Genomic DNA, 13,851 nt, shown 5'->3' on the forward strand with positions numbered 1-13,851 from the left:
TTGTAATGTAGAAGGGTTTGCCTTGGTCAGGAGAAGGATCTATCTTCAAGTGAGATAGGGATGAAAGAAGAGAAAGTAGAAGTAATCATCTGAATGATATGAAAAGGGAAGAAAGAAAAGGAAGCTCCTGGTAAACATACTCAATTTTTTCAATGAAATATGAGGCAAGGTTCTCAGCTGAGAAGATAAAGGGGGAGGAAAGTATGGAAAGTTTGAGGGATGAGAGGGTTCAGAAAGTAGAAAGTGGAATAGTGAATCAATTAGGGAAGTATAAAAAAAGAATTGCCTTGCTGCTCTGAGAACCCAAGACCATGTAACAAATCTGCAGTGGGTCTAGTTAACTAAATTTTGCGAGTTTTCTTTATCTTGGATAGGAACAAAGGCAATGGATGGTGACAGTAATTCAAGGCTGGAGCTTGGCAAATTGTAATTAGCAAAAGATTCATATGGAGAGTTGAGTTGGTTCACCAAGGGAATGAGGTAGGGAAGAAAACTAATATATAATGACAGTTATCATTATTAAGGGAGGAGATTTTAGCTGGTATGATGGAGAGCACAATAAGATGATGATGGAGATCACAATAAGAACAAAGAATAGGGTAAGGGGTTGCATGTAACAGGAAAAAGTAGAATGATAAAACATTATTATACTTTGAAATTTCAGAGTTCTTGAACACAGGAGAACATATGTGGATGATGGCAAAGTCAAGGGTATGACCACTGGACAGATAGAGCGAAGGAGTTGAGTAGATTGAGGAAGAGAGACTGTTGAGTAACAGTGATAAAAGAGAAGTCTGGAAGCATCAACAGGAAGCAAGAAGTATTCTCACCCACCCCCACACTACAACCAGTGAATGGAACAAAGTGAGAAAAAGCATCACCTGTTATGGAAAAGGTTGGCCAGGGAGGCCATGTTATCAGGAAAGAGTCTTGTCTCAATGACTGCAGCAGGATGGAAGGAGAAGGATTATGGGTTTAAGATGAAAAGACCCTTCTTCATTCCAGAGTAAGCCTTTTAGAAGCTATAGTTGGTAGGTTCATCAGGTATAGCTAGGATGTTTTATGAGTAAGGTTGAGGTGGTTAGGAATAAATGTTGATCAGTTGGCAATGGAGAATGAGGTCCATATATCAATAGCTGAGGATTCAGATTCCCTGAGATGGGATGAGTATAAGGAGATGAGATTATGTGAACCACTGAGAAGTGAATTCAAAAAGAGAATCAGGGGGAGACAGTCTGTGTGAGAGAGGAACATGATTAAACTTTGAGGTCCTCCCTTAATGGCAGATGCCAATGTCCTTTGAGGCCTCGGGAAACAGATCTTATAATGAGCAGGTACTGAAACAGATCTAGGACCCTGAGCAGAAACAGAGAAACCTTGTCTACTGGAGAAGGTTCTAAAGGGTAGAAGGTAGAAGAAGTCTTGTCTACAGGTGACCAACAGTAAAGATGGGAACCCTCAAAGTTTCTTCAGTTTCATATTAGTTCCAGGGAATGCTACCACAGGGAACATACATTTTTTGTTTTTGTTTTTGCAAGGCAATGGGATTAAGTGGCTTGCCCAAGGCCACCCAGCTAGGCAATTATTAAGTGTCTGAGGTCCTCCTGACTCCAGGGCTGGTGCTCTAACCACTGAACCACCTAGCTGCCCCACATATATCTTTTTAAAGAACCAGAAAAATCCATGTATATCCAGACCCATATTTCTGAAAATGACAGAAAGCAGATCAGCCTCACTCAGCCTTTTATCAACAGTGGATCATGGCAGCAAAGCAAAAACTAACTTTGAGATGAGTAAAGGGGATAGAGTATGGGATTCAGGAATCAGAAAACTTGAATTTGGAAACTGCTTCAGATACTTACTAGTTGTGTGACCATGAGCAAGTCCCTTCTCCTTTGTCCCCCTCCATTTCCTCAACTGAAAATTGGGGATAATAATTCCTAGGATTGTTTTAAGGACCAAATAAGTCACCACATTCAAAGCACTCTGCAAAGCCTAAAGTCATATGAATACAATTAAGTCAAAAGTACTAAAATGAGATAAAGCTATGTGAAAAACAAAGGTATCAACCCCATAAAAATAAAAAGAGATAGAAATCAAAATCTACTTGAGATCATGTGGCTTGGAAGCAGGCTTTGGTGGGTTGCTCTAAAACCCCAAATGACTTTCTAAAACCCCGATTAACTTTCTAAATTTGTAGAAAAATTTTTCTGACCAGTTCTCCATCCAAACAAAGAGAAATAAGAGAATAATATGCCAGTCCAGAAACTCTTTGAGTGACTGAAACAAACAGGGCAGGACTACAGTCTAGAAGCTGATGAGGACATGGCCATCCATGCACATCACCTGTGAGGGGCAGCAGAAGGCCAGAAGGTCAAGAGTTAACCCTGAAAGGGAAAATATCTCCTATTTCTTTATTGAGGAAACTGGGGTTAAGTGACTTGCCCAAGATCACACAGCTAGTTAAGTATCTGAGGCCATATTTGAACACAGGTCCTCCTGACTATAGGGCCGGTGCTCTAACCATTGTAGCAACTACATGCTCTGACATCTGCTACCAAAGGTTAAAAATGATGAGGATGATGTCAGCCTAGAAATATTATTGCTAGGGTAGCTAGGTGGTGCAGTGGATAGAGCACCGGCCCATGAGTCAGGAGGTCCTGAGTTCAAATCCAGACTCAGATACTTAACACTTACTTAGCTGTGTAACCTTGGGCAAGTCACTTAACCCCATTGCCTTGCAAAAACAAAAAAATAAAAATAAAAGAAATACTACTGACAACAGAGGGCTCCCTATTTCAAGACTGTCATGTGAATCCCTCGGGCATTTTTAGAAAACTCAAAACACCCTGGAATGCCAAAAATGCTGTTCCCTGACATCTGAGGAGATGAATTTTTCAAACAAGCTGGAGAATGATTAATCCTCCCCCTTGGTCAATTCTCAATTATGGAAAGGAAGACTGATGTCCAATCATTCCCAGTTTGGCTCTGGAGGAAGTTAAGAAGCATTTGAAGTTTGTTTATATTATAACTTCCCGATTTTGCTTTGTTCACTTTCATCATTATTATTGCTATTCTTTTAGCAATACAATCACACTGCCCAATGGGTATTTCTAGAGACATGATGTAGGATAGGTCAGAGTCTGGGATCCAAGATAAACAATGCAATTCAACCTTCCAGCTAGAAATGAGCCCTTCTAGCTTTATTTCTGAAGCAACTTTTCCTCAGCTTCCCCTGGGCACATTTAAAACCTTATTATCTGCAGTTGATCTTGTCCCAGAAGCCTGAAGGGCTTCTGGAAGGCAGAGACATGGCTTGTTTTCATCCTCCATCCCCCCGCTCCCAGATCTTTGCTCATGGTAGGTGCTTAGTAGAGAATTACGGGATTGAATTATTTCAGGCAATCTCTGAGATGCAAATCGGCATCTCAGTCTTCAGAGGCAGGAATCTGAGCTATCAGGTTAGCCACAGGGTGAGGTACAGACCAATAGGAGAAGGTGAAGGGATGTGGGAGGAACAAATTACCTAATTTCAGTGGAAGAGGAAGGCTTCCACCGGCCCCCAATCAGGAAATTCCTATTTACTTTTCCTCCTACCTATAGCTGGAACAAAGATGGGATTGATTCAGCCTTTCCTTGTCTCTGGTTTCTGGGCAGTGCTTTCCTTTCCAGGTAAAGAGATGAGGAGGTCCTAAAAGGACTCATCTTCTGAGATTTCCAGGCAGTCTTGGGCTCTAGAACCTCTGGTTTCAGGAGCAGAATGTTGGCCAGCCTATGGGGGCCACCTCTCTTATGTCACAGGCAATGAAAAGAGGTTAAAAGTCAGACTGGGGGGCAGCTAGGTGGCATAGTGGATAAAGCACCGGCCCTGGAGTCAGGAGTACCTGGGTTCAAATCCGGTCTCAGACACTTAGTAATTACCTAACTGTGTGGTCTTGGGCAAGCCACTTAACCCCGTTTGCGCCTTGCAAAAAAAAAAAAAAAAAAAAAAGTCAGACTGGGACAGAGTGCTATCTGGCGGGGGGAGAAGCAAGATTGGGGGAAAATTGTAAAACTCAAATAACATCTTTAATAAAAATAAATTAAAAAAAAAGTCAGACTGGGTGAAAACAGAGGGTAGAGAACTATTTACTATCCCTGTTTTCTAATACAGCCCTGAAAATGCTTAACCAGATCAGTCCAGAGAGGCTCTTATTTAGTTTGGTGGGGGGGATAATAACCACACTGGCTTGGAATCTGATCCCAGAGACTTTTAAATATGATAGATGATCTCAGTATGAGAAGTCCAAGAGGTTCAATTAGAAAAATAAAATCCTATACATGGAAAAAAATGGACTTGCTGTTGTAAAAAACTTATGGGACTAGAAATGGCATCTAACTCTTTAGGTAAAAGAGTAATGAATACGCTGGCTTGGGGGCATGCAGCCCCTCTATGGCTCTTAAGATACAGACAGAAAACTTCATTTTTTTAATGCTCTTGAATCCCAGAGACAGTCTTGACCTTGGCCAATGGGTCAGTGGGGACAAGGGGACTGCAGCTACCAAAGTAACAATCAGAAAAATGAATTCACAATATAGGAAAATTGGAAAGAAGATAGCATTTGAAGTTTTGACCAAAGGGAAGACTATATTACCAGAGTGATTAGTAGTGCATAGGACGAGAGATACATTAGAGATGATCCAATGCAGAGGTATCAGATAGAAGGCACTCGTGTGGCCCACAACATTCCTGAGCTTAGATTAGATTGGAAAATATTGAACATCATTAAAAAATAAAGTTATATTTTAAGTCTAAATCAATATGCAGCCTGAAGGAACCCCTTTGTATGGATGAGTTGGGTCCCCATTTCCATTTGAGTGTGACACCATATATCTACTCCAATCCCCTCATCTTCAAAATCGGAAACTGAGGCCCAGGGAGAAGGGACTTGAACCAGCTCCCCTGATTCCTAATCCCATCTCTTTCTGTTCTAGGCTGCCTCCCTTTGGAGAATATCCAAGTCAGGGTTTCTTTTTCATGACCAAGGAAACAGGAAGTTATGTTTGGTTTTATTTTCCATATTTGGGTAATTATCTGTAATTCTATATATTATATTTTATGCAATTAAGAACATCATCCTAAGGGTAGCTAGGTGGCGTAGTGGATAAAGCACCAGCCCTGGAGTCAGGAGTACCTGGGTTCAAATCCGGTCTCAGACACTTAATAATTACCTAGCTGTGTGGCCTTGGGCAAGCCACTTAACCCCATTTGCCTTGCAAAAAAAACTAAAAAAAAAAAGAACATCATCCTAAGAAGGGGTCCAACCTGAGGAATCACCAATCTACCTTCTAAAGGGGTTCACAAAAATGGTGAAGACACCCTGCTCTAATCCATTTTCCTTTTGTTTTACATATGGAAGTGAAGCTTAGGGAGGTCCTAGGGTGAGGTATCAGGAAAGGAAGCGAGGACAGAGTATGAAACCCCCTGATCTGAAGGAGGGGAATGGGGAAAGGAATCAAGGAAGACTTCATGGAGACAGTATTTGAACTGGGCCTTGAAGAGGATTCAGCATATTTGAAGATAGCCAAGAACTGAAACAAAAGTAAGTATCCAGCAATGAGGCTCAACAAGTTGTGGTACACAGATACAATGGAGCGCTAAGGAACAAAGAAAATGAAGAACAGACAGATATGAATTGATGCAATGGGAAATAAGCAGAACCACCCAGAAACCACATTGTGAATGGAAATGAAAAGAACATGACTTCAAAGGAAAAGTGGAAGATGGTGCCTCCCTGCCTTCTCTGCAGAGCTGGGGGGCCCAGAGCTATGTTACTGCATTGATAAGGTCAGAGCTTTCAATAAGGAGGTTAGTTTTGCTGAAAAACTTTTTTTTATTCTTTGTTGTGAGGGGTAACTCTAGAAGCCAGGAGAGGAAAGGAATCCATGGGGAAATGTATGTGATATAAAAGGACACTTATTTTTCACAAAATGATTCAAGATAGATAGAAGTTAAGAAATGGAACAACTCAGGGGATAGCCAAGGCTTTAGTCTGGTAGGAAATGGAATTGAGGGGCCACAAGGCAGGACAGACTCAGCACCATGATGAGGGGAGAGAGGAGGGAGATCTATGTTTTAAGCAGGAGACAGCTTTGAGTAATGACATGGAGAGAACAAGAGGTAAAGGAGTCATATCAGAAATCTGCGCAAATGGATCTCCAGCCTGGTCCAGCAGGGAGTGAGTCAGAGGTGCCAAAGGACCAAAAGACCCACAAGTTTTGTGATTTGTCCAGTCAAATGCTATCCTAAAGGTGACATGGCCAGGGAGGTAGCCTCTTGGCCCCTACCCTAGAATTCCCCTCACCCAGAGCACCTCAAAGTCCAATTCAAAAGCCACCTCCCTCCAGGAAGTCTTGGCTGGACCTTGCAAAGCACTGATTTTCTATCTTTCTAACATTCTTCTCATATATTCCTGAATATCATGGTTATCATGTTATTTCTCATCAAAATGCCACCCCCCCCAAGTCAGGGTGGAGGGAGGGGATACTGCTATATCACTTTCTGGATCCCAAAAGAGCCACCGTTTCATTGAAGCCTCACAACAACCCAGAATGATCAAAGGGTTTTTTCTATATTTTTTTTATTCTTTGTTCTAAGGGTTGCCTCTAAAAGTAGGAAAGGGAAAAAGATAGTTTGGGGGGTGGCTAGGTGGCTCAGTGGACAGAGCACCAGCCCTGGAGTCAGGAGTACCTGAGTTCAAATCTGGCCTCAGACACTTAAAAATTACCTAGCTGTGTGGCCTTGGGCAACCCCATCGCCTTCCAAAAAAAAAAAAAAAAGATAGTTTGGGAAATTAAGGTGATGCAAAAATAAGAGAGACCAAGAGGTGATTTTAAATTAATTTTAAATAAACCCAATGTTGTTCTCTCCCTTTAGAAGAAGCGGGAGCCAAGGCCAGAGCCCTGCTTGTCTCTCCAGGCCTCTCCATCTCTCCTAGCTGTTGCAGCCCCGGACCACCAAGATTCCAACCCCAGAGGGGAGGCTCTCAGAGCAGGCGGGAACAATTGATACTTTCCTCCAGTGAAGTTGGATTAACTAGAATCTGATCCCTGAGCTTAAGACAGTCTTGCTAGCATGATGTCAATCACACCTGCTCCCTATTAAGTTCTAAATGGTCTTATCAAATGTTTAGTCTAGGAAAATGTTCCAAATCTGTCAGGTTAAAGCTGCTGGAATGTTAGGGCAAATATGTTTTCATATGGTAATTACACTAGAAGTACAGCTTACAGTCCAATTAACCCACCCTCCCCAGAATGGATATGATGAGGGAGAAGTTAACCCTCTATCAGGTGAGTATAAGAGAGGCCAAAGCTGTTCCTTCATCCCTCCCCACCTGGTCACCCCCCCCCCCCATCCCCCTTTGCTTCTATTACCACCTGGACTAAAATTTCCAGCACATCTTCCCTCCTCCCAGCCCCTAGTCAAGAATTCTGGTTAGGTGGCCAACCCTTAAAACAGCCATGTGTGCCCTAGGGGGCCTGGGACCTCTCATTTTCACTCATTAGCCCAGTTTGGTTTATCAGATTAGCTAGGGACAGTTCAGGAGAGGGGCCTAAAGGGAGAGACAGCAAACATACAAAAGAGAGGGAGCCCCACAAGCTCATCAGACCTAGGCAAGTTTTAACTCAGTCTTTTTCCCTCAGCATTGCCTCTACAAACCCCCTCCCCTGGCCCTTATTATCTGTTCCAGGTCCAAATAGATTCTACAGATATTGTGAATAGCTAGGAAGAAAAAGACAAAAGAAAGCACTCTCTAGGACCTTACATTCTAGTGGGGAGATTCAGTATATCGCCATCAGCAAGAGCTCTCAGCCTGGGGAACCACTGCTTTAGGGCAGGCTGCCAGAGGCCTGGTCCTCCAAAGACTCCTGGAGGGTCCCCCAAGGACCCAGCCTCCTCCAACCTTTGCTCTCAGCTCCCTCTTCAAGGATGATTCCACAATGGGGCTACAGAGAACTGCCCACCCCCAATCATGGCCTTCCTGGCCCCTCTGCTCCTCCAATGGAGGCTATGGAGATGAAATGGACCAGGGCAGGTGAACCCTGAAAGCTTTCCATTCACAAATGTTGGCCACCACTACTCTCCAAGGACTGAGGCCCTCCCCCCTCTCTGGAAGCTGCCCCCTCCTGCAGAAGCCAGCTCTGCCTCAACTGATGTCATAGCATTTTGCAATTATTTCATGGAAATGATTATTGGCATTAGACTGATCTGCATACATGGCTCCAATCAATCACCAGGCAGAACTGGGGGAGGGGACAGAAACCAGTAAATCCTGAAGGCCAGGTTTCCACTTTGGGAAGGGAGTTGAAGAGGAGATCATCCAAGTCCTACAACTGAGCTGGAGGCATCAGGACTGGACACACTTTTACCAAGAGGCAGGGAAGGCCAGAGATAAGCAGCCTGCCCAAGGTTCAGCATAGTAGGGTGTGGGCCCCTCGGCATCCCCCCCACCTGGACCACAAGGGAGCGCTTGCACAGCACTTTGCAGTGATTTGGGGAGAGACAAGAATCACTCTGAACCCCTTTTTCTGGTAACAAAAATGTTGCTCTAAGTCAATTCCACTCCCCACTTCACTTCCTGTACACAATGTGGCTTAAAAATAACCTGAGACTGGTAATCACATTTTAAGACCCAGCTCCCTCCTATGACAAAGGCACCCCTGGGGTCCACAGAGTGCTTCTCCTTCGCCATCCACCTGCAAGGTGAGTGCCTCTGTCATAATGCTGATGGCCACTGGGATCCTCCACCTCTTCCTCCTGCCCACTAGTACTGGGGCTGGTCTGAAGCACGACCCATGTGGTCAGCCCAAATCAAGGCCTGCTGTTTTTGCTGAACTCCTGTGGCTCCCGGCTTCACTTTGCCTCACCTCAATTTCAGTATGGGTCCCCTTCCTGAAGCACAACTCCAGAGTGGACTCAGTCACCACACTTTGTTGCCCTCCCTGGTTTCTTTTCGGCTCCTACTTAAAGAGGTACAAGAAACACCCCTCAAACTACCAAATGCCCCCCCCCGGGCCTTCCCTTTCCCTCCACCAGTCCCCCATTTTCTAGAACTCCTAACAAATAAAGTCTGCCCTTATTTCTGAATAGGACATGTCTCTGTCCTCCCCTCTACTCCCTAGCCCTCTAACTATTGGATCCAAGTGCTACTCTCTAGCCACACCTCTATTTGGGGGTGTTCCCAGCAAGGTCTTTTTTTTTTAGTTTCTTATTTGTGGGGCAACTAGGTGGCAGAATGGCTAAACTGTGAGACTTGGGACTCAAAGGCCTGAGTTCAAATTCTGCTTGGGATACTAGGCAAGAGACCTAGACAAGTTACTTCACCTTTTTTTCCCCCCAATTTCCTCATCTGTAAAATGGAAAAGAATGGCACATACCACGATGAAATGTGATATCATACATAAAGCCAAGTCCTTTGCAATCCTTAAACTGTTACAGAAATGCTATTACTGTTGTTGCTGTTAGTTATTCCCCTCTCTCAACCCAGGTCTCCTCCAAACATCCCTAGTTCTTCTGGATGAACCACATTCTCCATTCCCCCAAGCTGGAAACACCGGAGCCCTCTTGGACCCCTGCCTCTCCTCCACTACCACATCCTCTGTTCTCCCTCCACTCACATCTCCCAACTCAGGCCCTCAGCCCCTCATCTCCAGCCCCCTCTCTGGTTCTCTCCCCCTCCATCTTCCTCAATCCCAGTTTTTCCTTTTTCCTACTGTCTCCCGGCTCTGATCGCTGAGCACTCCAACGGGTTCCCAAGATGATCACAACCTGGACATGCCCTGAGAGCCGTATAACTCCACAACTGGGCGGTCCAGCTCCAGCCTGGGGTCAGGTCACCAAATGTGGCAAAGGAGAAATGCCTCGGGCCCTGCCTTCCAAGGAATCTACCTGCAAGGAGGCACTCCAGGAGAAGGTGGACTGGCCTAAGGGCCACAGGAAGAGAGAAGCTTTCTTGGTATTTTAAGAAACATGCAGTAATAGCCTGGCAAGGATATCCCTGTGGGGGAATAGAATTCGGTCTGGTGTAACTGTCCTATGTAAAAAACAATTCTACAATTTAAAGAGGGAGAATTAGGTTGGGTTTTTTTTCAATAAAGTGACTCTTCACCCTTTTCCTGACCATTCTATAATAAAAATTCATTTCTATGTTGCTTTAGAGATAATACTTTCCCCACTATGAAACAGCAGTCTAAATCTAAGGATGACAAACGGGGGTTAGAGGGCACACTGCTGGGGAGAAAGTCAGTGAGGAAAGTGGAAGCGACCCTGGAGGATGACAGACAGACAAAAGTGGAAGGAATCTAGATCAGAGGTATCCAACTCAAACAGAAAACAGGCTAACTACCCCAAAAGTAAGGATCCCTGGGGCTTACTTAGAAAACCTCATGTTGATATTACCTATGGTTTACTGTATTTTGATTTGTTCTGTTCTATATTTTAATCTGATTGAGGCAGGACTCTCGAAGATCAGAGGTGGGTCCTGGGCTGCAAGTGACCCTGAGTGTTTGATACTTCTGATCGAGAGAAACTGCAGGGGCAGAGGGAGGGCAGAAGTGACCCAAGGCAGGCAGGCAGGCAGCAGACACAGCAGGAGCTCTGAATCCTTGGAAGGGATCTCAGGAAATCAGGAACACTCAAAGGCTGATGATGTTAACAAGCTACTGGTGTGACCTGCTGGGCAATGAGAAAAGCCCCAACTCCAGAGGCTATTTTTAATTTGGTAAAGTAGAAGGGTAAAGATGTGTGATTCCTGTCTCAGAATCACAGGCCTCAACCCTAATTCACTGAGCATTGCTCACAATAATCCATAGGCTTCAACCAAGACAGCTCAAGCCCACCAACGAAAAGGGATTTTACTGTAGCAAATGCTCCTGTCCTGGACAACTCAATCCCAACTTTGGGAGCACCCTTGCTTGTTTATGTTAAAATAAAACATCATTAAAATTTAAAAAAAAATTTTTTTTAAAGGGATGGGGGCAGCTAGGTGGCACAGTGGATAGCACACCAGCCCTAGAGTCAGGAATACCTGAGTTCAAATGTGACCTCAGACACTTAATAATTATCTAGCTGTGTGGCCTTGGCCAAGTTGCTTAACCCCATTTGCCTTGCAAAAACCTAAAAATAAAATAAAATAAAATAAAATAAAAGTAAATAAATAAGGGATGGCAGGCAAGGGGACTGGGTTTACTAGGACAGAGAGAGAGAAAGAGAGAGAGAGAATTCAAAGTTAATGACCTTTATCAGCTCAGAGACTCTGGGCAAGGATCTCCTCTCCCTTAGTCTCAATTTCAAATTATCTGCAAAAAAGGGGAGTTAATGGGGGTGACTGACTAATGAACTTGAAGGATTTTGACCACTTAAAAGGCCCTTTGGGATACCTAAGACCAAGAGCTCTGCACCTCTGAGTGCATGCTGGCACACCAGCTGGGGCAGCCTGAGCAGGGGGTCCCTGGCCGCAATCATGCTTTGGGTTTGGTTTTAATTCATATCGAAGGAAATGCTCAATTTCAGTTAGAAGTTAGTGAAAATAAAGATGTCATTTTTTTTTCCATCCAATCACAGACCCCCCTGAAATCGGGGTGGTCTGTGAGCCCTAGGCTAAGAATTCCTCATCTAGTCCAACCCTCTGGTTTTGGTTTTGGGTTAATTTTTTTTTTCAGAAAAAGAAACTGAAACTCACATCCGTGATACTTGGCAAAGGGCCTGAATAACAGATCTGGAATTGGAACTTCGGTCATCTGATATGAACTTGGAGTCCTTCCTCGGGAAAATACTGCCTCCAGCCTTAAAGAACCATGGAAATCATTTAAAATCTACATGTTGGTGAGCTAATAGTCATTTAAAATTCTTTGACATGGTTTTTCCAATCCTCCCCTTTATCAACTGCCTTTTAAAAAAGTCGAGAGAAAAAGAAAGACAAAAATAATTGAAAAACTAGAAAATGACATGCATATATTATTTCCCTTGTCAACACAGGAAGAAAAAATGAAGAAAATGAAAGAAGTGAAGGAGGAAAAAAGGAGAGGCTGTGGCTACAAAACCCAGCTGGGGAGCTCCCAAGCTGTCTGATCCTGACCCCAAGGGGCACATCTGTGCAAAACACACACACAGACACAGACACACTGACAGAGACACAGAGAGAGACACACACACACACACACACACACACACACACAATAAAGCAAGGCTGTTCCCCGGTCCCAAACCAATCTGAGAGGAAACTCAGGCCCGTGGCATTGCCAAGTAGAAGCCTCAAAGCAGGTGAGGATGATCTTGAGAAGCTGCGGCTCCCCATCGGGGGTCCCCTCTTTCGGATGCCCCCCCGAAGGCCGCGTGCCCACAGGTATTCGCCCACCCCATTCATTCCTGTCCCGTCCTCAGTGGCCCAGGTAGATTTCGGCTGAGGATGAGAGCCCCTCCCCGCCCCCTCAGACCCGTCTCACGGGGGTCCCGGCGTGGCCCCCGAGGCCCCGATGGGCTCAGATTTCCACCCAACCGGGCCTCTGGGCCTCGGCGTATTTGGGGCCAGACCCCGGGGGCCCCGGCCCCGCACCCGGGCTGCACCTGTGGGACCCACGTTGGAGCGGTTCGGGGAGTGGGGGGGGAAGGGGAGAAGCGCGTGAAAGGCAAAATCTCACCCCAAATGACCCCTGAAAACTCTCTGCGCGTGAATTAGAAAAACAAATAATTTGAAAAATTCAAGTTAAAACGGTGACTGGGAGGGGGTTCAGCCACAAAGAGAGGAGGCGGCTGCGGGGCCCTTCGGGAGGCAGAGGGGGCAGCCCCGGGGCTCGCCCGCCCCGCCCCCACCGCGGCAGGCACACCTCGGGGGGCTCCTGGGAGAGGAGGGGGCGGGAGGCGCCCGGGGCCCGTCGGAGCCGAGGGGAAAGGGAGGCCGGAGAGGCCGGGCCGGGGCCCCGCGGTCGCCCCCGCGCACCCTCGGAGGGGTCCCGGGCTCCCCGCTTCCGCCCTAGGACTACGAGTCCCGGCATGCCCCGGGGGCGGCTTGGCTCGCAGGGACCCCGGCCTCCCCTCTCCCGCCCTCGGCGGACCACACATCCCGGCATGCCCCGCGAGCTCCCGGGGGCGCGGGCCACGGGGCGGCGCCGCGGGGCTCGCCGGGAGCCGTAGTCCGCGGGTCCCCGAGGCCGCAGGCCCGGCGCTCACCTGCACGATCCGGGAGCACTGCGTGCCCTTGCCGGCGCCGGGCCCGCCCAGCACAAACACCACGAGCGGCTTCATGAGGCGAGGCGGGCGGCGGCCGAAGGTCGCGCGGAGCGGGCGGCGGACGCTCGGGCCCCGGGCCGGGGGAGGCAGCGGCAGGAAGGGCGGCGGGAGCGCGAGGCCCGGCGCGGAGAGGCGGAGGCGGAGGCAGCCGCTCAGCATGCGCCGCGCCGCCGCTGCCGAGGACTGAGCCTCCGGCCGCCCAGGAGAGGCGGGGCGGGGCGGGGCGGGGCCTCGGCGAGGGGCGGGGCCGGGGCGGGGCGGGGCGCGGAGCCCGGGGGCCACTGCGCCCTCGGGCCTCGGCGGGGTCCCGGGCGCCCCCCCACGCCCCCTCACCTGTCAGCCCCTCCCCTCCTGGCCGGACCCCTGCACCCCCTCCCTGGGGGGCCCCCACTCCAGGCCCCCCCCAGCTGCCAGCCTCATCCTCCTGACACAGCCCCCCCCTCCGCGGGCACCGTGTCACCGGCGGGATCCGGCCGTCACGTGACGGAGTGCCACCCGGGCAGGGCCAGCCTCCTGCCCCCCAGCCCTGGGGGCTCCGCTTCCTGCCTCTCGGGGCCCAGCCTCGCCGACCCCCCAGACCTGCC

General features: G+C 47.6%; 1 protein-coding gene across 1 annotated transcript in view; it reads right to left on the bottom strand.

Annotated features, from left to right (window-relative positions):
* The window catches only part of CMPK1 (cytidine/uridine monophosphate kinase 1), a 30,625-nt gene extending 17,292 nt beyond the window's left edge, over window positions 1–13,333 (bottom strand). Inside the window, exon 1 of the mRNA XM_074221496.1 lies at window positions 13,208–13,333. Coding sequence (XP_074077597.1) covers window positions 13,208–13,282 — 75 coding nt within the window. The 5' untranslated portion in view covers window positions 13,283–13,333. The remainder of the gene's footprint in view (window positions 1–13,207) is intronic.
* Between the last annotated feature and the right edge of the window lie 518 nt (window positions 13,334–13,851).

Source organism: Macrotis lagotis, chromosome 2 (assembly GCF_037893015.1).
Source record: "Macrotis lagotis isolate mMagLag1 chromosome 2, bilby.v1.9.chrom.fasta, whole genome shotgun sequence".
Classification (NCBI taxonomy): Eukaryota; Metazoa; Chordata; class Mammalia; order Peramelemorphia; family Peramelidae; genus Macrotis; species Macrotis lagotis.